This window comes from Sorex araneus, chromosome 3 (assembly GCF_027595985.1).
Source record: "Sorex araneus isolate mSorAra2 chromosome 3, mSorAra2.pri, whole genome shotgun sequence".
Taxonomy (NCBI): domain Eukaryota; kingdom Metazoa; phylum Chordata; class Mammalia; order Eulipotyphla; family Soricidae; genus Sorex; species Sorex araneus.
In genome coordinates this window covers 101,016,852-101,040,640 of record NC_073304.1, presented here as the reverse complement: position 1 = coordinate 101,040,640, position 23,789 = coordinate 101,016,852, and the positions used below count along the sequence as shown (strand labels likewise).

Below are 23,789 nucleotides of genomic sequence, written 5' to 3'. Positions count from 1 at the left end.
GCAAAGCCAGGTGTAACCCCATGCATCGCCGGGTGTGACCAAAAAAAAAAAAAAAATCTAACTGAGAATTGGAGCCTAGATTTATATACTATGAAAAGTAAATGATAAAGCAATGATGCTCATGACAGTGTAATCTGCCCAAAGTGAATAAAAAATAAATAAATATGTAAAAAGAATACCAAGAAAATATGGGCTTGAGAGATAGTACAGAGGCTCAGGTACTTGCTTTGTATTGCCTACCCTCCCCAGTTCAAATCACTGGCATATGATGGTCTCCTGAACACCACATACCAGCTGGAGACAGACCTGAGCACAAAGTCAAGAACAGCACCAGAGCACCATCAAGTGCGGTCCTCATATCAAAATAAATTTTAAAAGTAAAATAAATGAAGTACTAAAATACATTTACACTGGTTTCCATAATCAAAGATTTTCAGAAGTAATCTCAGTGTACTGACTTTAAAAAGTATACCCAGCCCCTCTCACCAGCCACAAAACATCACTAATGTCCTTAATGGTATCCTTTATAACAAACGTATTAGAAAAATTAAGGATGAATTAATCTGTAAGACCAGAAATAGATTGTTATCGGTTCCTATCCTGATATAGGATCCTTCTTTCTATTTAGTCATTGTTGTTCTTGCTGTTGTTGCTGCTTTATAGAAACAAGCAGTGAACCCTTACTTGATATGGGTTCCTATGGAAGAATATGTTGAGACCATATAGGGAAATGGAAAAAGCAAAACAGGAAGATAATGTAATCTAAACAGTGTACAATATTAATGCAGCTACAAGAGTAGACAACAGGAATTAAATCCCAGAGTAATTTCTGAGAAACAATAAAAAGAGAGTGGTAAAGAAGCTGGATCATTTATATACCATCTCCCTTCAGTTCCTGGTTGAGAAGTTCTCGAGAAAGAGCTATTAATTTCCAGGTATTTCCAGGCAAGGAAGGGTACAAAGGTTTTCCTAAGTTCTAAGGAAAGTCTTTAGGCACAAAAATACAAAAACTGGTACTGACTGTAAGAGGTCAGTCTGGCACAACAAAATGACAATGTTAAAAGAACAAAGCAAGTAACTAACAATTGTTAGAACTCCTATGAAAGACAGTTACTAATTCCTCTATTCAACTCGGTATAAGCTCATCTTCCTTGAAAACACTCTCCCTAAGAGAAGAATACTCTTACACTCACCAAAGTGTTCTTCATGCTATAACTTTTTTCTCTATATTTATATGGGATGAGATTCCTTTTGCATTTATAAGTGGCTAGTATATAGGTAGCATTTAATAAGATATATGAGAGAGAAGGTAAGGGTAAAGTCAGAGACTTTTCTATAGTGATTTTAATTTCTAAGAATGCTATTTTAAAATCATAATCATTTGCAATAATCAATTGGTAGCAGGACACAAATCAGAGTAACTGACTTTCAAGTAAAGGTACTGGAGATCATTTTAGAGAAAATAGTTATAAAGAATACAAGCTTAACTGGAATCCCAGTAACCTTATTCACTTGCTTCATCAACATGATGGAAGTCACTTTAATTTTGAGTCACTATTGCTTCTTTTGCAAAAGCTAATAAAACTAACTAAAACCAGGAGATTTAAGGGGTCAGAGTGATGGTATAGCAGGGTGGGCATTTGCCTTGCACACAGCCAACCCAGGTTATCCCCAGCATCCCTCAGGGTCCCCTGAGCACCACAATGGGTAACTATAGCAATTAACTATAGCAATTCTCTCCCTAGCTGACATTCCTGATGGAACACTTTGGGAAAATTCATACAATTCTCTATTACTGGCATAAGCAAAACAATACAAATGGTAGAGAAGTATTTAAACAACTTCTCTCCCAGTAATAATAGTCACATGTGTTTTAGAAACATAAAGGGAAACAAAACCTAGTTTGTCCTTAAATAGACTAGGAGGAAAAAAGGTAAGAGGAAAGAACTGTAGCACTGTAACACTGTCGTCTCGCTGTTCATGGATTTGCTCGAGCAGGCACCAGGAATGTCTCCATTGTAAGACTTGTTGTTACCATTTTTGGCATATTGACTATGCCACAGGTAGCTTGCCAGGCTCTGCCATGCAGGCAGGATACTCTTGGTAGCTTGCCAGGCTGTCCGAGAGGGACGGAGGAATCAAACCTGGGTCAGCCGCATGTAAGGCAAACACCCTACCAGCTGTGCTATGGTGAGTACATATAAAATTTTTAAAATACAAACACACACAGACACACACAGACACACACACATGAATTTTAAAGCACTGACCTGCTAAGATTCTCAAAACTAGTAAACAAAGCAGTTCTCAGGAAGCCCAATGATGCAGTAGTGCCCAGCCTCCCCTGCAGTACTTGAGGGACTTCAGGGCTGCACTCAGCAATTTCAGGGATACCAGGAGGTGCCAGGGACCAACTGGGATCAGCCACATGCAAGGCATGTGCCTTAACTCCTAGACTAACTCCTAGTCCCAGAGTCTACACTAGTCTATAAATAGCAGACCAGCACACAAGTTCAATGAAAGTTCTGTAAAGCAATGTCTTATACTTGTCATATAAGTTTGCCAATCTACTTACTTCCCAATAAACCAAGGTCACTTGATGTTTCTCAAAGGGGGTAAAACAGCATAAAATTTTCCTATTGAAATTTATCAGAATCTACATACTTAAATATTTATTTTCTGAAATTCTGTATCTAAAACTAAAAGTAAATTTTATTATTGCAGAACAATAAAATAATTAAGCTTTGACTAAAAGAAAAAAGTAATACCCATAATTACTGGCCCTTCTCAACACTGAAGTACATTACTTTTATAATCAGTAGAGTTTGTAATGTCATGCAGTGAGAATTAGAATCATGGTTATTTAAAGTAAGGATTAAGACATGCTGTTTCTAAGGAGATTATTTAATAAGTTAATTCATTAGTCAATTAATAAGTCAGATGAGTGTGTGCCTTTCACTTCTTATATCTGATTTTCAGCTGCCATTTTTATGGTTACAAACTTGTCATTATAAAATACCATCAATAGAGCCAGGGAATAGCTCAAAGGGCTGTAGAGCATGCCTGTTATGCTGAGGCCCTGCATTCCATCCCTAGTGCCACATCATTCTCTTACTACTCTGGGTATAGTCCTGGTGGCCTCTAGCACCAACAGGCTCAAGAAGCACTGCAATGCCAGGTTTTAACACTGACCTACCTGAACATACATGCAGGCCAAGTATCACTGGGAGAAACCCAAGGCACCATGTGTATGTTTTGTGAGCACTCCCACATTAATTGATCAGAATATCACAAATAAAGCTAAACTGACCTACTTCTATTATATCATACCCATGTAAATGAATATATGCCCTTAACTCACTCCATTTGAAATATAATACAATCTTATTTATAATGTAATTCATTCATTTTTGTTTTACGGATAGTGCTTGAGGTCATAAAGTTTACCATGCTAAAATCTCAGGGCTGGGACAAATGGAAATGCTACTGGCGCCCGCTCGAGTAAATCGATGATTAACAGGATGACAGTGCTACAGTGCTTGAGATCAAGCGGCACTGCTGAGAGCCACCAGGGCCACATATGGTAATAATGGCAGTAGGGCGGGTATGCATCAAACACATCAAGCTCAATGCCTCATGAACAAAGGCATGTGCTCCATTCCTTTGAATTATTTCTCTGGCCCCAAAACTTCAGTTCTTAATTTCTAGAAAGCTATATAAAAAACTTTATAGAGACAGCTTGATATCAAAATCAGAGAAACATTTACATGTGTAAACTAGGTAAAAATATTGTTTCAGGACACACACACACACACAAAAAAAAAAGCTATAACTTTTAAAAATAAACAAGGGCTGGAGCGATAGCACAGCAGGTAGGGCGTTTGCCTTGCACGAGGCTGACCCGGGTTTAATTCCCAGCATCCCAGATGGTTCCCTGAGCACCGCCAGGAGTAATTCCTGAGTGCATGAGCCAGGAGTAACCCCTGTGCACAGCCGGGTGTGACCCAAAAAGAAAAAATAAATAAAAATGAAAATAAATAAGAAACATTATTATGTGCATTAATATACTATGTGTAATTAAACTCCTTTTAAAAGTAAAGAATAAACCTCACAAAATAATTGCATTAGGAATATAATCAGGAATATAATCAATTTATTGCCTCAGTATAGACTACATATAGTTTCCCCTCCAAAAGTAAACTGGTTTTAAATAAACCCTTGGTTTTCAATAAACCATACCTATACAATTTAATCAATTCAAATATTAAAGACTGAATTATCTCATTTCCTAGACTGTTTGTTTTCAAATTATTTTCTTAGGTATAAGATAAGTGTAAATGAGCAAGGTGAAATCCTTTGACAGGAACATAGAATCTTTTTTTTTTTTAATTTTATTGAATCACCGTGAGATAAATTACAAGCTTTCATGTTTGGATTACAATCTCACAATGATCAAACACCTATTCCTCCACCAGTGCACATTCCCCACCATCAATATCCCGGGTATACCCCCGTTTCCCACCCTCCCCCTGCCTCTAAGGCAGACAATATTCCCCATACTCTCCCTCTACTTTGGGGCATTAATAGCTTGCAACACAGACACTGAGAGGTCATCATGTTTGGTCCATTATCTACTTTCGGCGTGCACCTCCCATCCCAACTGGTTCCTCCAGTCATCATTTTCTTAGTGATCCCTTCTCTACTCCATCTGCCTTCTCCCCTCCGCTCATGAAGCAGTCTTCCAGCTATGGGGCAATTCCCCTGGCCATTGTATCTACTGTCCTTGGGTGTCAGCCTCATGTGATGCTACCCCACACTCCACAAATGAGTGCAGTCCCTCTACGCCTGTCCCTCTCTTTCTGACTCGTTTCACTTAGCATGATACTCTCCAAGGAACATAGAATCTTTAAGCACTTGTACTGACCGGCTCAGAGTCATAGCAATAATCATCCCAGCTCTGTCTGAGGGGTTTCTTTGTTATCTGAAAGTAAGGCAGATTAGTTAGGTAGAAGTAATGGCTATTAAACTTCTCGAATCATGTCTTACAGTGTTCAGTTAGTACGACTGCTATCCTAAGAAAGTTATTTTGTATAGCAGTCTAAAAAATCAAGAAATAACTAGGAAACATTCTGATATAAGAGATCCATTTTATTATAACCAAGCCAACTTGCATTGTCCAGTGACTTGTATTTATATTAATTGCTAGGATTCCATGTTCTCTAAGACTAGCCTTATAACAAGGATTTGTGTGGCATGCCACTGATTACCAAAAGTTCTGGAAGAATAGTAATGAACCCATTTTTTAATATTATAGCAGATAATAATTATCTGCTCATTTGTAGCAATTTTTTAAAATAAAAATATTTAACCACTTAAACATGAAACAAATAGTTTAAACAAGGAAAGGAAAATTAAGAAACTAAATAATGGCCATTTCTAATCTGTTTAACTTTATATCAGAAATGCTTAGCTTATATAAAGTGTTATCTAAAAACATTCTTGTTATGTTTACATAAATATATACTTCAAAACTAAATGCATGCTATATAAGATGCTACATATCTTAGGAAAAGTCTAAGAAATTATTTTCACAACCCTAAATTGGCACTATAATTTTTGAGCGATTATTAAAGTATCAACTTTCTTATAAAGCCTTCTTTAAGGATTTTCTAATTATTACAAAGGTAATTTATAATAGTTATGAACTTTACCTCAATTACAAAATAAGAGAAGATGATCTAATATTTAAATGATCTATCATATGAATTTCATTAGTACTGGCTTAGAATTTTTTATTATAAGGAATAAATCAAACTAAAAACTAATAAAAGATTTAAGAATTATACTTTAGAAGTTTAGGTTGAATTTTGAGCTTCAAGAAAAAATACAACTTCTGAGATATTTTCACTGACGAACTTTATACTAAATGACTAACAAGATCATTCAATCATAAAAATACACTTAATCAGCATACCATCATGCAAAGACATAAATATTAGACATCAAAACATGCAAACATGCATCAAGTAATACGTTGCCAAGGACAAGCAATTTCTTGCCAAGGAACAAGCATTAATCATTAGTAACATTAAACATGTTAGGAGTCTATAAAATATAACTCAATTTGGAACAATTAAAATATTTTGCTAAAATATCATTTAAAAAGCCCACTAGTTTCTCTTAGAAGTCAACAAAATGCAAGAGGTGTGCTTATAAATAAACATGTACAATTCATATAAAAGTAGTAATTTTTAAATCTGAGGACTGCATCACATTTTTACACTGCATATAATGCAGACATTCTCTTGTCCGCACACCTGGCTGTCTTCCCCGGGGCCCCTCAGAGGGGATGGGCTCCAGCTTCCCTCCCCATCCCGAGCAGAGGTCCCGGCGGCCAAAGACCACCGGAACCTAGCTACAGCCATGCTGGAGGCTCCTCTCTACACGTTCGGATAGACCTCATGCATGAAGGTACCAGCAGAGGAGCCCAGGTGTGTGTGATCCCATCAATGGCCAACATCCAGAGAGAGACTTAAAAGCAAGCTCTCAGAAGCGATATCTTTAGCCTACTTCTCCCTCGGGGAGAAACTGGCAATCTTCTGAGAGTTTCCTGCCCACATGGGACAGGCTTGCAAGCTTCCCATGGTGTATTCATATGCAAAATCCAGTAACAAGCTGGATCTCATTCCCCTGACCCTAAAGAGCCCCCAGTGCAACATCATTAGGAGGGCCAAGTCAAGATTGACTTCTAAGATCTGAGGGAAAGGACTAAATGAGATGTTACTGAGCCTGCCTGAGAAATCGGTGATTAACGGGATATTGTGTTGTGTGTGTGTGATATAGTGCAGATACTCATTAATTACGAGACTAGTACACAAAGTACTACTAAAAGCTGCTTAATTCAGGAGCTATAATAATGGCCTACATTTCAATTGCTTTTTATGAAATCTGACCTGATTGAGATAATGATATTCTTCTGGTTCTTTAAGATGAAATGCTATTTTCTCTTCTTCACTTGCTCCTGCCAAGAGGTAATAGAATACATGGTAGTTCCTGTTGGAGAGAAATAAGTATATGGCTTTATGATGAACATGACTTATGATAGATATAGCTATTAAGAAACAACACTATGACAAAATTCAGACCTCCAAAAATTACTTTCTTCATTAAAAAATTAAACAACTAGCAAACTTACCAGAACCAATATTTTCAGAACACTGGAAATTACTAAAAGGCTTAGGGCAATTAAGGGAGTGTTCACACTAGAAAAACACTGAATTTCAGTAAAGAGCAAATTTTTCATCCTTTTAACTTGCCATTTTTCATTTTCTCCTTGCCATTTTTCTACAGTAGCTTTGAAAACCAAATGCTCATAATCCTGGTCAACACCAGAAGTCTAACAGCCCCAAACGAGATGGCAGAACCGGATCGAATCTTACCAAGTCTCATTCCTTGAAAAATATCATTGTTTGAACTGTATGATTTGAACTGCCATATTTCCAAATGTTGTCATTTCAAGTGATGCAAAACTAAACTGGTATAAAAGTCTTCTGAGACATTTGTGTAAAACAATTATAGCCAATTATTTAGCACATAGGCTGATTAATGCAATGGAAATACATAGAGAATAACAACAGATCAACGAAACAATTAAAAGGAAAGCTGAAAAGAAATCTCCACAAGGACTCTGAGAAAATCTAATACATTCCTAGGAATCCAAAAAGTAATACTCATGCATAAAACTATGCATACACAGCCAGAGCCGGAGCGATAGCACAGCGGGTAGGGTGTTTGCCTTGCATGCGGCCGACCCGGGTTCAATCCCCGGCATCCCATATGGTCCTCCAAGCACTGCCAGGAGTAATTCCTGAGTGCAAAGCCAGTTGCAAAGTTGTCTGCATTAACTCCCTGGCGGTGCTCAGGGGACCCTATGGGATGACGAGGATCGAACCCGGGGTGGACACATGCAAGACAAATGCCCTCCCTGCTGGACTACTGCTCCAGCCTCTAAATGCTTTTTTTTTTGGGAGGGGGGTAATGTTTTGGGGCCACACCCGGCGATGCTCAGGGATCACTCCTGGCAGGGCTCAGGAGTCCATAGGGGATGCCAGGGAGCGAGCCCGGGCTAAGCCAGGCGCCAGGCAAGTGTGCTCCCCGCTGGACCATCTCTCAACCCTGGCGATGACTTGCAACCAGCCTCATTTAAAAACTCTGGAGCCACCCCCTCCTTGCCACCCAAAAACAAAAATTTTCAAGAAATGTCCACATTAGCAGCGGGATTCTGAAAAAAAAAAATGCAGACAACCCAGGTTTGAACCCTGGTACTATCTATGGTCAACTGAGTCCCAGCAGGAGTGATCCCTGAGCACAGAGTCAGAAGTAAGCTCTGAGCATAGCCAGGTGTGGCCCCCAAAAAAAAAACAAAACAAAGCAAACAAACAAAAGATTGCTTATGCCCAGGACTCAGCATATGCAAGGGGCATAAAGGAGAAACTGTTTCATCTCAAGCTAACCCTGAAGGACTACACAAATAGAAAGAGTAGTTCACTGCAAAATTATATTGTGCCAAACCTGAGCGTTTAAGATACGCACACAAACAGCCCTGTAGCAAAGACTGGAAGTACTGTTTCCAAGCATTTGGGGAAATCTATCCAATCAACACTGACAACTAAGCCAACCAAGCAGATAACTCGATGATCATCTTAATACTATTTGGGCTGAAGATAGAAGTCCCAAAAGGAAACTCAATCATGAGAGCTTTTTAACTGTATCTCGTGGAGATTCAATTAAAAAAAAATCTCTTGGGGCTGGAGTGATAACATAGCGGGTAGGGCGTTTGCCTTGCACGCGGCCAACCCGGGTTCAAATCCCAGCATCCCATATGGTCCCCTGAGCACTGCCAGGAGTAATTCCTGAGTGCAAAGCCAGGAGTAACCCCTGTGCATCGCCAGGTGTGACCCAAAAACCAAAAAAAAAAAAAAAATCTCCTCCTAGGAATGTCTGAAAACTCACAGTGCTCTTCCCAAGACAATACAGCAATTATATGTAAACTCACATGTGGTATAAATTGATGATAAGGGAAGGGCCATCGCACCAACAATCCTAAAAATCCATTTGCATGCCACAAATGCTGACCTGACAGAATTTTATGAATGGAAATACATACCGTTCATTATGCTCTTGATAAACAAGCCTGGACTTCTCCAATAGATACTTTTCAACATAGGCACTAGAAAAAAAATAAACTTGGTTGACATAAATAAAAACCTATAAAAATATTTTTCAGCAAAGATGTAAAACTATAAAGATTAACACCAGATCATCATAATAACTGCATACTATCATTGCATCATGAATGCTGCTGGACTATCCATTTTTAATTCAGAAACTCAGTTCTTTTTTTCATTCAAGAAAGTAAAATCAGATGTTCAAAATATGAGATACTCTCATAACACAGACTCTATTTTCTTTCCAGACTCATATACCAATACACATATGAAACGACCAGAGAGACTTAACGATGTATTTTCTTTACACATTCATACTATTGCCACATTCAGGAATTAATTTATTACTCACTTACTGAACAAAAATTCATCACTTAGACACTAGTTAAGTACTATTTAAATATGGAAGTGATATGTTATTCTTACAAACTATAATGAACTACTAGATATCATACTGAGTTGAAAAAACGTACCACAGAACAAAGATCAGAATATTATGGATATAACAACAACAACAACAAAAGAATAACAATAAAATACATCTAAAAAAGGGGAAAAGAATGTAAGGGAGAAATCCTTAGAGTATGTAAATACAGAGTATAAAATAATCATTCGGTACATCTGGTGAATTACTGAGTAAATGACTGAAATTTGAAGGACTGACCATAAAAGGAGAACGGAAAAACACTTTCATGTAAAGGGGTAAAGGAAGAGGGCATTATCAACTTCCAGGAGGACAATTAATACAGATAAAAAACAAGATGGGCCAATGGGACAAATCACAAACAACCTATTTATTATGGATCCATATTATTATATATAACACATGTAGGAAGCCCTGAGTTCAATCCCTAGCATACGCACATGGGCGCACACACACACACACACAAAGTCTAACTCCAGAAGCCAGAGCAAAAGTGCAGCAAATAAGGAGCTTGCCTTGCATGAAGCCAACCCTGGTTCAATCCCAGGCACTTTATATAGTCCCCCTAGCCCACCAGGAGTGATCCTTGAAAGCAAAGCTAGGAACAAGCCCTGAGCACAGCTGCTGTGATACAAAAATAAAACAAAACAAGATTTTTCATATCTTTGCTTCTATTTCAATTGATCTATCCTAACACTCCGTGGCCGACCAGGGTTCAATTCCTCTGCCCCTCTCAGAAAGCCCGACAAGCTACTGAGAGTATCTCGTCCACATGGCAGAGCCTGGCAAGCTACTGTAGCATATTCGATATGCCAAAAACAATAACAAGTCTCACAATGGAGACATTCCTGGTGCCCGCTCGAGCAACTCGATGAACAACGGGATGGCAGTGATACAGTGATACAGTGATCCTAACACTCCATCATTACCTATATTCATATTTTCTTTTTTTTTTTTTTGGGTCACACCCGGCAATGCACAAGGATTAACTCCTGGCTCTGCACTCAGGAATAACTCCTGGCAGTGCTTGGGGGATCATGTGGGATGCTGGGAATCGAACCCAGGTCTGGCGCATGCAAGGGAAACACCCTACCCGCTGTGCTATCGCTCCAGTCCCCTATTCATATTTTCTTATGACACAAAAAAGCAAGATGTTACTTATATTAATTCTAGATATCAAAATGAAAATGCGAAAAAGAAATTCCTATTTATTTACAGGTACAGTGATCCACTTTTTTTTTTTTTTTTGCTTTTTTGGGTCACACCTGGCGATGCACAGGGGTTACTCCTGGCTCTGCACTCAGGAGTTACTCCTGGCGGTGCTCAGGGGACCATATGGGATGTTGGGAATCGAACCCGGGTTGGCCGCATGCAAGGCAAACGCCCTACCCGCTGTGCTATCGCTTCAGCCCCCTATCCACATATTTATGATGAAAATTTTTTCCAGTGTTACTGATAAAGAATTCGTGTATTGGGGACAGAGAGATCATAATAGGGCGTTTTCTCTGCACCTAGTTGACCCAGGTTTGTACCCTGCCATACTATATGGTACCCTGAGCACTACCAGGAGCGATTCTTGAGTGCAAAGCCAGGAGTAACCTCTGAGTGTTGATGAGTGTGGCTCAAAAAAAAAAAAAAAAGAATATTGCAGGTGCCTGAGAGATAGCACAGTAGATAGGGTACTTGCCTTGAACATACCTGACCCAGGTTCAATTCCCCACACCCCATATGATGCCCCAAGTTCTGCCAGAAGTGATTCCTGAGTATAGAGTTAAGGAGCAAGCCCTGAGCACCACTGGGTGTGGCAAAAAAAACCCATAAATTATAATAAAATTCTGGAATCAAAGAGATAGTATAGCAGGTAGAATGTGGGCCTTGCAAACGTGCAACCCAGGTTTGGTCCTCAGCCCCCAAGACAGTCCCTGCCCCCAAGTACTGCCAGGAATGAGTGCAGAACCAAAACTAAGCACAGTCAGGTGTGACCACCCTCCTCCAAAAATAATAGCAAAAAATTAAAAAATAATAAAATTAAGAATATTGCTGACAAAATCACAGGACTCTTGTCATAGTGGCTATAAGAAACTATAATCTATAGGAACTTTAGGAACTATAACTAGAGGGTTGGGTTTTATGTCCAATTTATTTAAAAAATACAACTTTGTACATCAAAAGCATAAACAATAACACACTATTGTACCCATGTTACCTCAACTACAATATAAAAAATGAAAATACAATAGAACAATAAAGCAAATGCAACAGCCTGTTAATTCATAAACATAATTCAGTTTAATTCCTACACTATTCTCAGATGTTCTGTCCAGTTAGAACTTTTCTACAAGAAAAATAATTAAAAACAAAAAAAAATTTAATGTAGATAGCAATGCTACCTTCTATTTAAAAGCAAATGAAGGGTAGGGATGTGGCTCAAGTGGTAGATCATATATCTTGCATGTGCCCTGCCACTGGTATGACACCAGCACCATATGGTCAAGTGTGCTGAGAGTTGACCCTCACAAAAAAAATTGTTTAATTAAAAAAATTTTTAAGAAAATATAGGGCCAGAGAGATAGTATAGGAGTAAGGCATTTACCGTGTACATGAGCCAACTAGGGTCAATACTTGGAACCATACATGGTACCCCAGGTACAATAAGTGATCCCTGAACACAGTCGGAAGTAAGTCTGCACACAGCCAGGTGTGGCTCAAATTCCCTGGGCCCTCCCCCCCAAAAAAGCAAATAAACAATCGCTGATTTGGAAAGGCACAACAGCAAAATTATAAACATGCCCTAAAATCCTGCTACTGCTACTTACCCAAGTACAGTGCCTGTTTCTTGGTAATTTACTTGAATAAACTTGCCAAAGCGACTTGAATTGTTGTTATGAGCTGTCTTTGCATTTCCAAAGGCCTGTCAAAATAAATACTTCAGATTAATTTTATTTTTTATAAAAATGGAAAATACTGCTTAGGGCTACTCTAAGCAACAAAATGCTAAAGAGATAGTAGAAAATCACACACTTCAAGTTCACATAATTCAGTTAAAGAAAGAACAATAACTGTAATAAAGTAAGTAGTATTTTATGCTATTTGGAAAAAATCTTGATTACTCCTGAGCACCATCTGGGTGGCCCTGGAAGTCCCCAGAACTGAGTAGCATTATATCTTTGGCTCGTAGCACTCAACTTTTGGGCTTGGTTTGCCGAGATTAGCTGAGGGGACTCCCTCAAAACAACTCAAGTTAGGGGCTGGAGCGATAGCACAGCGGGTAGGGCATTTGCCTTGCACTCGGTCGACTCGGGTTCGATTTCCAGCATCCCATATGGTCCCCTGAGGGGCTGGAGCAATAGCACAGCGGGTAGGGCGTTTGCCTTGCACGCGGCCGACTTGGGATCGATTCCCAGCATCCCATAAGGTCCCCTGAGCACCGCCAGGAGTAATTCCTAAGTGCAGAGCCAGGAGTAGGCCCTGTGCATCGCCAGGTGTGACCCCCCCCCAAAAAAAAAAGAAAAAAAAATGGTCCCCTGAGCACCACCAGGAGTAACTCCTGAGTGCAGAGCCAGGAGTAACCCCTGTGCATCGCCAAGTGTGACCCAAAAAAACTCAAGTTAGAAAAACCTAATATTCATTAAAATTCTCTTCCACATTTAAGCACCATCAAATTTCCTTAATATATTTACAAATAAATTTTTAGTCTTGCTAAACTGAAGCAAGGGGCTAGGAAAAGTATTAATCACTTCAAAATAATTATAATTTTAGAATGGTATAAATAAAACTTCATTATAATAATGTTATAATTTATTATGGAATCTTAAGACAATGCTGTTTTTTAAAAGTATTATTAAAAAGTTAATATGATTTTTATGGGGCCAGAGTAATAGCACAGCCGGTAGAGCGCTTGCCTTGCATGAGGCCCACCATGGGTTCAAATCCCCAGCATGGTTATGGTTCCCCGAGCCCTGCCCGGAATGATCCCTTTGGGCAGAGCCACGAGTAAGTCCTAAGCACCACCAGCCCCAAAAACCAACAACAAAAATACTATTTTTAAAAATATAAACTACTTAAAATTCCATATCCATAAAATATTACCAAGCAATAAATATGAACTGACAAAGACATCGATATTTTAAAATACCAAAAATTATGTCAAACATACTAAGGGAAGAGTGTATAACGTATTATGAGATTCCAAGAGTGTATAACGTAATATGAAATACCAAGAGGCAGATCAACTTCCTGCGATGGAAGGTATCTACAAAAGGGACATAAGAAGTGATGAGAAGGGGCTAGAGCGATAGCACAGCTAGTAGGGCATTTGCCTTGTATATGGCCGACCCAGGTTTGATTCCCAGCATCCCATATGGTCCCCTGAGCACCGCCAGGGGTAATTCCTGAGTGCAGAGCCAGGAGTAACCCCTATGCACAGCCGGGTGTGACCCCCCCCCAAAAAAAAGTGATGAGAAAACTGGATAACTTCAATATGGTTACACAGAAATATACAAATTAATTATTAACCTACATTTAAACGGCTAGATTTTATTAAGTTTTATCTCAACAAAAATTAAGATTAAATTTTTAAGAATTCACTGTTGTATCTTTTTTTTTTTCTTTTTGGGTCACACCCAGCGATGCACAGGGGTAAGTTACTCCTGGCTTTGCACTCAGGAATTACTCCTGGCAGTGCTTGGGGGACCATATGGGATGCCGGGAATCGAACCGGGTTGGCTGCGTGCAAGGCAAATGCCCTACCCGCTGTGCTATCGCTCCGGCCCCTGATTTTTATATCTTGAATGAATCTTCAATAATAGAGAAACCAGGGGCTGGAGCGATAGCACAGCGGGTAGGGCGTTTGCCTTGCACGCGGCCGACCCGGGTTCGATCCCCGGTATCCCATATGGTCCCCCAGCACCGCCAGGAGTAATTCCTGAATGCAAAGCCAGGAGTAACCCCTGAGCATCGCTGGGTGTGACCCAAAAAGCAAAAAAAAAAAAATAGAGAAACCAGTCACAAACCTTTACTTTGTGACTCCATTTATGCGACATTTTAAGGGGAAAAAAAGTTTCATTTTTCATTCTGTTAAAGCACTATGATTTACAAAGTTATTCATTGTAGGGCTTTAGACATACAAAGTTCTAGCACCAATTCTGCCACCAGTGTTAACTATCCTCCACCAGTGCTTCCCAGTTTCCCTCTACTCCTCCACTCTCCGCCTGCCACCGTGGCAGCACCTTTTTAAGTTCAGTGTTTAAACTGGGTCTCATGATTTCAGTGTTGTTGACTCTGTGGTTTTGTTATTAGCACTATCATTCGTTGAAACCACCAACATACTGGAATTCCCTTGACCCTTGTTGCTTCTCATCTATCTCTTCTCCCCACCTCCCACCACTCAATCTTTTTCCTTTAAGCAATGGAGAATAAATGAGAAGTTCCCACAAGTATGGGAGGTCAGAGAGTATAAAAATAAGGAATAGAGTGTGATTTATATAATAGTAAAACTATTCTGTATTCAGACTGTATGTAGAAAACTACAAAATTTGGTTTTAAAATTCATCAAATTTTACCATAAAATTAATTTCTTTAATTCTAATTTTAATGTATTCTTTAAAAAAATACATTGAAGGAGAGGAACTGGACAGAATACAGGGGTTTAGGCACTTTTCCTGTACAGGAGCAACCCTGGTTTCAATCCTAATACTGCAAGTCTCCTGAAACACTACTGGGAGTGACTCCGAGTCACAGAGCAAGAAATAGCCCATATTTCAGGGTATGGACCCAAAAAAAACAACTAAAGGGAATAAAAGACTAACCATACTGAAATTAACAGGAGAGGAAGCTCTTCATATAGAAAGGAAATTGTAAGAAATGGAAAATCACAGATAAGGTAATACTTTGAAATGTGTTTTATTTTGAACAGCACTGGGTGGGAGGAGGGAGTATATGTGTACCAGGTCAAACTGGGGTCTGCCACATGCGAAAAAAGTACCTTGCTCTCATCCCTTCCCCTTGAACTACCTCTCAGGCCCCTAAGAGCATTTTTATTAAATTTCTTGACGACATCCATGTGGATGATTAAAATGGCTTAAAAATGAACTTTGAAAATCCTCTTACCTCATATAAGTAACAAAAACACTAACAAAAATTTAAAGCTACAAAAAACAGCAATTTTGACATTTATGGAAGTTAGCCAAAGGCTTGACTTAGTCAAGGAAAATAACTGAATCTCAACTAAGGTAAGACAGTAACTGTGACATTTTAGGTTAGCTAATTACCATTTCCCTCTCTCAAGTTCCACACAGAAGAGAAAAACCAAATTCTACTTTTTTTTTTAAAGCAGTGCAATGTCATTAGAAGCATCTGACTGAAGTTAGAGACAATGCCCTATACCAAAGAAAACTCAAAATTTAACCTACATATTATTTCTCTGAAAAACCTAAATGAAAACAGTTGTTATCTTTATATGCCCAGTCTTTTTTTTTTTTTTTTTTTTTTTTTGCTTTTTGGATCACACCTGGAGATGCACAGGGGTTACTCCTGGCTCTGCACTCAGGAATCACCCCTGGCAGTGCTCAGGGGACCACATGGGATGCTGGGAATCGAACCCCGGTCGGCCGCGTGCAAGGCAAACGCCCTACCTGCTGTGCTATCGCTCCAGCCCTATATGCCCAGTCTTGAAATCTAGTTCACTTGAGAACAGTCTTTCTCCTTCTGCATATTTGTTTAAAAGTCAATTTTTTCAGAGAAGTTTTAAATACAAGAGCCCAGACACCAGAATGTAGCACAAAATAAGTTAACCAAACAACTAACAAGAAGTTGGTGAATTATATGCACAGAGGGACAATAAAATAGGTTCTTAGGGATACAGAAATATTCCCAAAATATCTCAGAAAATATAGAATGTAATGACAGTGGACAGAATTGTGCATGTACCCAGAAATGTATCACACTAGCAAACACCTAACACTTCTGGCAGACCTTCAGGATCTATGGAAATGGGAAGTAAAAAGTATGGCAGAGTGTCAACTGTATGGTTCGGTGTCCAGGGCATACACAAAGCCTCCAAAGACGAGGAGCCTTTCTGCTTTGGGGAGGTTAAAGAAGTCTGTCTAATCATTTAATAACCCCTGAGCTAGATGAGGCAAGAATGCACACAAGAATAGCACTGTCCTCCCGTTGTTCATCGATTTGCTTGAGTGGGCACCAGTAATGTCTCCATTGTGAGACTTGCTACTGTTTTTGGCATATCAAATATGCCATGGGGAGTTTGCCAGGTTCTGTCGTGTAGGTGGGATACTCTCGATAGCTTGCTGGGCTCTCCGAGAGGGACGGAGGAATTGAACCTGGGTCAGCTGAGTGAAAGGCAAACACCCTAACTGCTGTGCTATTGCTCCAACCCACACAAGAATAGAATACAAAAAACGTAGTTATTTCAAAGAAGTTATAAAATGTCAAATAGCAGTAATAAAATAGCCAAGAATACCCTGGAAAATAAGAAAATTCTCATGTCCTGTACTGCCACTTAATTTCTTTTCTGTATTTGAGAGGGGACTTGGGTTTTTGGGTCACACTTGATGGCACTCAGGGGCTATTTCTGAATAACCGCTGGTGGTGCTCTGAGAACCATATGCTGAGCCACAACCAAGCAGTCAGCTGCATACAAACACCTTAACACCTATGTCCCTGTGTTTCTACCCAAAAAAAGAAAATATAAATAAGAAACTATGAACACAAGAAAATAAAAAAGTGCAAGAGCTAGACATAATCTTTGAATACCAAATGTTTGATTTCAAACAACTAAAGAAATACATAGAGAAAAGCAATAGTGCTGTGAGTAAGGTACTTGTCTTCCACTCAACCAACCCAGGTTTCATTGGATTTTATCCTCAGCACTACATACGGTCACCTGAGCACTAGAAAGAGTGATCCCTGAGCACAGAGACAGGAGTAATCCCTGAACACAGCTAGATGTGTCCCAAAACAAAAACTAAATTAAAAAGACCTAACAAAGATGCCTTACCACAGACAATATCAAAGGAATAGCCATTATAAGAGTTCCTGTGTTTGGGGTCTGGAGAGATAATAGAGGAAATATGCCACTTGCCTTGCATATGGCTCACCCTGATTTAAATCCCAGGTAAAAGGTGTGTTCCCCCAAGCATCACACAGGATCACTACTAAACATAGTCCAGCAATAGCCTCTAAGCACCACTTAGTGTGTCCCAAACAGTCCCTCACCACCCAATTTTTCATACCCCAAATTGCCACTGTGCCTCTGGCCAGACCTCAGCTACTTGAGACCAAGTTTTCAGAGAAATTAAAAGCCAAAAGCTCAGCTATATAAGTTTATTTATCAGCCTTGCTACAGAGACCCATAAATAATTCTTGACCGAGATCAAAAGGCGCAATTAAGGGGCTGGAACAATAGCACAGTGGTTAGGGCATTTGCCTTGCACGCGGCTGACCCAGGTTCGATTCCCAGCATCCCAGATAGTCCCCTAAGCACCGCCAAGAATAATTTCTGAGTGCATGAGCTAGGAGTAAGTAACTTCTGTGGCTCGCCAGGTGTGACCCAAAAAGAAAAAAAAGGCGCAATTAATCAATTAATCTCGAACCCACACAAAGCTGAACAGACCACGGTAAATAAGAGGGGGGTGGATTACCTCCCCAGGCACAGCCCCCAGCAATCTCTTGCTCCCACAATCCAAAATTGCCGCCAGCCCCCAGCCAGACTCCACCATCTCAAGATAGACATTACCAAGACAATAATCTGATAGAAATTCAGATATGAAAGTTTTGTGACTGAAATGTTCAGACTTCTAGAAGTTAGGATGGGCTACCTCCCCCCCACCTCCCTGTACTTCCAGGAGCCTCAGCAGTCACATCCACCCCTCAAAGCTGCCACCCAGTTAAAAAGCTACCACATCCTCATATAAATACTGAATGCCCTAAGCAAACACCATGACCTCTTAGTACCTGTATTGCAAACCATAATGCACAAAAGGAAAAGCAGAAAGAGAAAAAAGAGTGTCTGCCATAAAGGAAGACTCAGGGTAGGGGGTTGTATGTTGGGGGATAGTGGGAGGGAAATAGAGACACTGGTGGAGGGACGGGTGTTGGATCATTTTATGATTGAAACCCAATCATGTACAGTTTTGTCATGATCTATCCCACGGATATTCAATTTAAAAAAAAAATGTAAGTAATGTGGAGTTCATGCGTGGAGGAGGAGGAAGAGGAGGAGGAGGAGAAGGAGGAGGAGGAGGAAAAGGAGACAAGGACAACGACGACAATCTTTAGGGTATTACTGAAATTGTTAGCAATTCAAACAAGATGTCTGTATTATTCTGAATGGCCATAACCACCAACACTGAAAAATAACAACAAAAGCAAACAAAACAGAAAGATACAGAGAATAAAGATGATACACTAAACAAATACTGCTGAATATAACAGTAGGTAGGAATGGAAAACTAAAGAACCACAGAGGTTTTTGAAGCAAATGAGCAAACAGAGCCAAGATGGCCAAATAGGAAACTGCCTTCTACTAAGATCATGGCAAAATCTACATGACTTATACACACGAACATACCTCAACGAACAAGCTGGACATAGAGAAATGGCCCCCAACCCATAACCTGTGCAAAAAGATTGTACAAGGCATTAGGGTTCTTTTCTTGCATGCAGCCCATTATTTAATCCCTAGCACCCTGAGCACTATCAGAAGTGGTCCCTGAGCACAGAATCAGGAGTAAGCCATACTGTGTATTACCAGTATGGCCCTGAGAAATAGTTAAAAGGGGTAACTGCATGTTTTGTATGCAGAACACTCAGGAATAAATCTCTAACAACACTGCTAGGAATAACCCCCAAGCACACAGAACCAGAGCAGCCCCTGATTACTGGTGTGGACAAAAAAAGGAAAACGAAATATAAAAGATAAGCTCCTTGACATATTCCTGGGTATGAAACCAAAAGAAAAGATGAAAGTGAAAATAAATGGAAATACAGTACGCTAAAATGTTCTATACAGCAAAGAAAAACTTCTATGAAATGAAAAGATAACCCATAGAACAAAAATTAGAGCGAAGAGACATTTTCCTGAAAATGATATGCAGACAGTGGGCATATAAAAAAAAATTCATCACTGAGTATCAGTTAAAAAGCGTATAAAATGACAATGAGATTTTATTTATACCAGTGAAAGTGGCATCTATCAAAAAAACTAGAAACAATCAGTGTAGACGAAATGTGGCAAAAAAAAAAACAAAACAAGGGGGCTGGAGAGATAGCACATCGAATAGGACGTTTGCCTTGCACGTGGCCGACCGAGGTTCAAATCCCAGCATGCCATATGGTTCCCTGAGCACCGCCAGGAGTAATTCCTGAGTGCAGAGCTAGGAGTAACCCCTGTGCATCGCCGGGTGTGACCCAAAAAGAAAAAAAAAAAAAAAACTCTTTCACTATAGGAAGACTGGTGTAGCCTCTGTGAAAAACAGTACAGAGTCTTCTCAAAAACGTAAAACTAGAGCTTCCATATGACCCAGCAGGTCTACTTATTGGCATCTACTACAAAAACGAAAACATCAATCTGAAAAGGTATATACACAACTATGTTCAGTGTAGCACTTATTAAATAGGTAGGACATGGAAACAACCCAAATGCCCAACAACAAATAAATTTTAAAAGTCATGGCATATCTACACAAAGGAATATTACGCAGCTTTAATAAATGATGAAACCTGGCAACTCACTACAATTTGATTTGAATGAAACCGGAGAGTATCAAAGGGAGAAGGACAAATACCAAAAGACCTCACTCATCTGTGGTATACAGAGAAAAACTAGAGAAAAGACATTATTGAATAACAACAAACCCTTAATCTTGGATTACAAACAGATCAGCAAGCAGAGGGAGGATGTGATGTAGGGGGTTAAAAGAAGCAGGCTAGAAGTAACAAGAATATTGGTGGAGGATACTGGCACTTGGGAATGAAGTATTATGACAATAAACTAAACATTAATACCCTTGTAAACATGTTTCTTAACTTGAGAGAGAACCTTTACTAAGATTGCAAAAATACAAATATATGTAGATATAGATATATATAGATATGGATATGTACCTACATATATATGTACACACACAAAAAAAATGTTCTGCCAAACATCTACTTACTTACACAAGTCAAACAAATAAGAAGCATGCTCCAACTATACCTTTTACTGGGGGACATAATTAACTTCAATCATCTCTTTTGCATCACTATGACCCAGAGACACTTTTGAAAACAATATCACTGCTATCACCCCTTTCAGTCTTCTATACTGCCTTTATTGCTTTCCCATATTCTAATTTCCCTTGCCAACTTAAAAATTACTTTTAATTTTCATTTTCTCATATCTACATTTTAAGACTTGCAGAAGAGCAGAAAAGTAGTTCCCCACACACTTACCTCAAGTACTGGTCCAGCTCCAAGAATAATTTGTTCTACTCCACTGGCAAATCCCTTCTGACTGAGAGCAGTAAGGTGATGAATAAGAAAATTTGTGCTTTGAGTCTTCCCAGAACCACTCTCTCCAGAAATCACAATGCACTGATTCTTCTTGCGTTGAAGCATTGCATGATAAGCTACATCAGCCACAGCATAAATGTGAGGCTCAAGTTTTCCCAATTGGTGGTTATCATACATTTTGACATATTTGGGGTTATAAATAGGAAGAAACTTGAATGGGTTAATAACTATAAGAATACTGCCAACATAGGTATAAATTTTTTCATGCTTAAAGCGATTCCGTAGGTTTTCTAAGAGAGTTTTCTCATTTAAATCAGGTAAACTACATAAATCATCAAAATCTTTCTGTTGAGGTTGTGGAAGAAAACCCCGTTCCATCATTCTGCGACGTTCTTCCGTTACTCGTAACCATGACTGAAGACTGCCATAATGAATTGAACCATCAACGTTTTTTTCTCTCAGAAGAAAGCGGTAGTCCTCTCCACTGAGGCGATTTTCCAAAGCCATCCGGGGCCACAGCATCATTCTCTGAACTGGACAGTCTGTTGGATTGAGGATCCATTCTTCTCCACCAAACTCCTTCACCTCTGCTAGAACATAACATTTTGTCTTGTCAAGATGAAGTCTGTTTATAAGAGAGTCAATCACCTCAGCAGCTGTAGAGTTTTTTCTGGCAGGAATGGGACAGTAGATTGTCCCTTCTGAAATTGTCCCAGGATATATACGTAATGTATGTTCATTATCCTCAAAGCGTCGTCTTCCTCCATCATTTATATTCATGTTGGATCCTGTCCCATCAGCACGGAGAGTACATGTTCAAGATTACACAAACCATTTTCATGGCAAACCAGCTGTAACATAAGAAATAGAAAACATTTAGAAACAGTACTATATAATCTCTCTTTTCTGTTGTTCAGAATAAAAGGCTAAACAATCACATTAATTACATTTTTAGGTCACAAAATTCTTTCTCAGTATACTAACAATTTTACAAACGATCACAATGATTGTTTTAAAAACAATCTCAACAATCACAAAATAGTACAACAGGAAGGGCATTTTCCTTGCACACAGTCACAGCCAACCCAAGTTCGATTCTAAGCACCACATATGGACCCAAATCACCCCAGGAGTAACCCCTGAGCATCATTGTGTGTGATCCCCAAAAATAAAATAAAAACAGTCACACTGAAACCATGTATTACATCTTATTGTCCAAATATGGTTATTGTCTAAAAACAAATTTGTCCAAACCATTTTTTTGGTTTGTTTGGTTTTGGGTTACACCCGGCGATACACAGGGGTTACTCCTGGCTCTGCACTCAGGAATTACTCCTGGAGGTGTTCAGGGGACCATATGGAATGTTGGGAATCCAACCTGGGTCGGCCACATGCAAGGCAAACGCCCTATCCGCTGTGCTATCGCTCCAGCCACCCAAACCATTTTCAATGTGTTATATTAAAAACCTAAAATCCAGATAGTAGGCCCCCCAAAAATAATTTGTTTTATTATCAAATGTCTCTAAGGAATCTAGGATTAGAAACAAATTCTAGGGCTGAAATGATAGTACAGCAGGTAGGGCACTTGCCATGCATGTGGCAAACCTGGGTTCAATCCCCACGGGGCACACCATATGGTACCCTGAGCACCACCATAAGTAATTCCTGAGCAGAGTCAGGAGTATACCCTGAGTATCACCAGGTATAATCCCAAAAAAAAAAACCCAAAAAAATTTTAAAAAAAAACATTAAGTTCTACACTTGAAGAGTCTTACTAAAAAGTGAATTAGGATGTACAAATCACCACATCAATATAGTCAACCTACATCTAAACACTCTTATAGATGAAGCAAAACAAAAACAACTGCTGTTAGTGAATACAAATTTTATAAAATTAAAAATAAAAACCTAATAACATGAGAAATTAAACTAGAAGAGTTATAAATAAAAGAACAATGAAAGAGATTTATGGGGAGGTCTGTTTTCTAAGACTTCAGGGTTCTAGTTACTTCCCACAAGATGGAAATGTGAGTACTGACAACAAAAGCTCCCGTGCCTAGATTGCTGGAGAAAACTGACAAAATTAAACAACCAAGCACCATAACTAATTTTATTCCATTTCTCCTTGTACTTCAATGCTAGCTTTTTATCAAACTTTATTTCATTCCTTAAGTATTCTATATATCCTTCCTATCTTCTCAAAACCCACACATTTGACATCTCTACAAGAATTAATTCAACTTTTATTCTTGAGAAAATTCCTTTAAATGACTTTCCAACTTAAAATATATTCCCATATTCATCTAACTCTATTTTTCTATTCCTATCTGGTGTATATGGGGGAGAAGGAGGAGGAATATGTCCATTATTCTTTCCAGAGTTAATAAAAAAAACCTTTCATATCATTTTCATTGGTAGTAAAAATTGCTCAAGGGCCAGGGATACCTAAGTGATTTAAAAAGGAAAAAAAGAAAAGAAAAAAAAACACCTGTTTTGCAGGTAAGAGGTAGAAAATTATTTGATCCTACAAACTGAGTTCAATCCAAGCAGCACTGCCATTTGGCATCCCCAACACTATAACAAAGTATAATACCTCTGACACACCACAATCAAGTGTGTAGACCCCA

The 23,789-nt window shown here is 39.1% G+C and overlaps 1 protein-coding gene across 5 annotated transcripts in view; it reads right to left on the bottom strand.

Moving 5' to 3' along the window:
* Positions 1–23,789, bottom strand: part of MYO9A (myosin IXA) — a 228,476-nt gene that overhangs the window by 156,832 nt on the left and 47,855 nt on the right. For all 5 annotated transcript variants that reach the window (XM_055132922.1, XM_055132923.1, XM_055132924.1 and 2 more), the window contains exons 2-6: positions 21,103–22,013; positions 12,468–12,562; positions 9,167–9,229; positions 6,954–7,053; positions 4,925–4,981 (exon numbers count right to left, since the gene is read on the bottom strand). In XM_055132922.1, coding sequence (XP_054988897.1) covers positions 4,925–4,981; positions 6,954–7,053; positions 9,167–9,229; positions 12,468–12,562; positions 21,103–21,942 — 1,155 coding nt within the window. In that variant the 5' untranslated portion in view covers positions 21,943–22,013. The remainder of the gene's footprint in view (positions 1–4,924; positions 4,982–6,953; positions 7,054–9,166; positions 9,230–12,467; positions 12,563–21,102; positions 22,014–23,789) is intronic.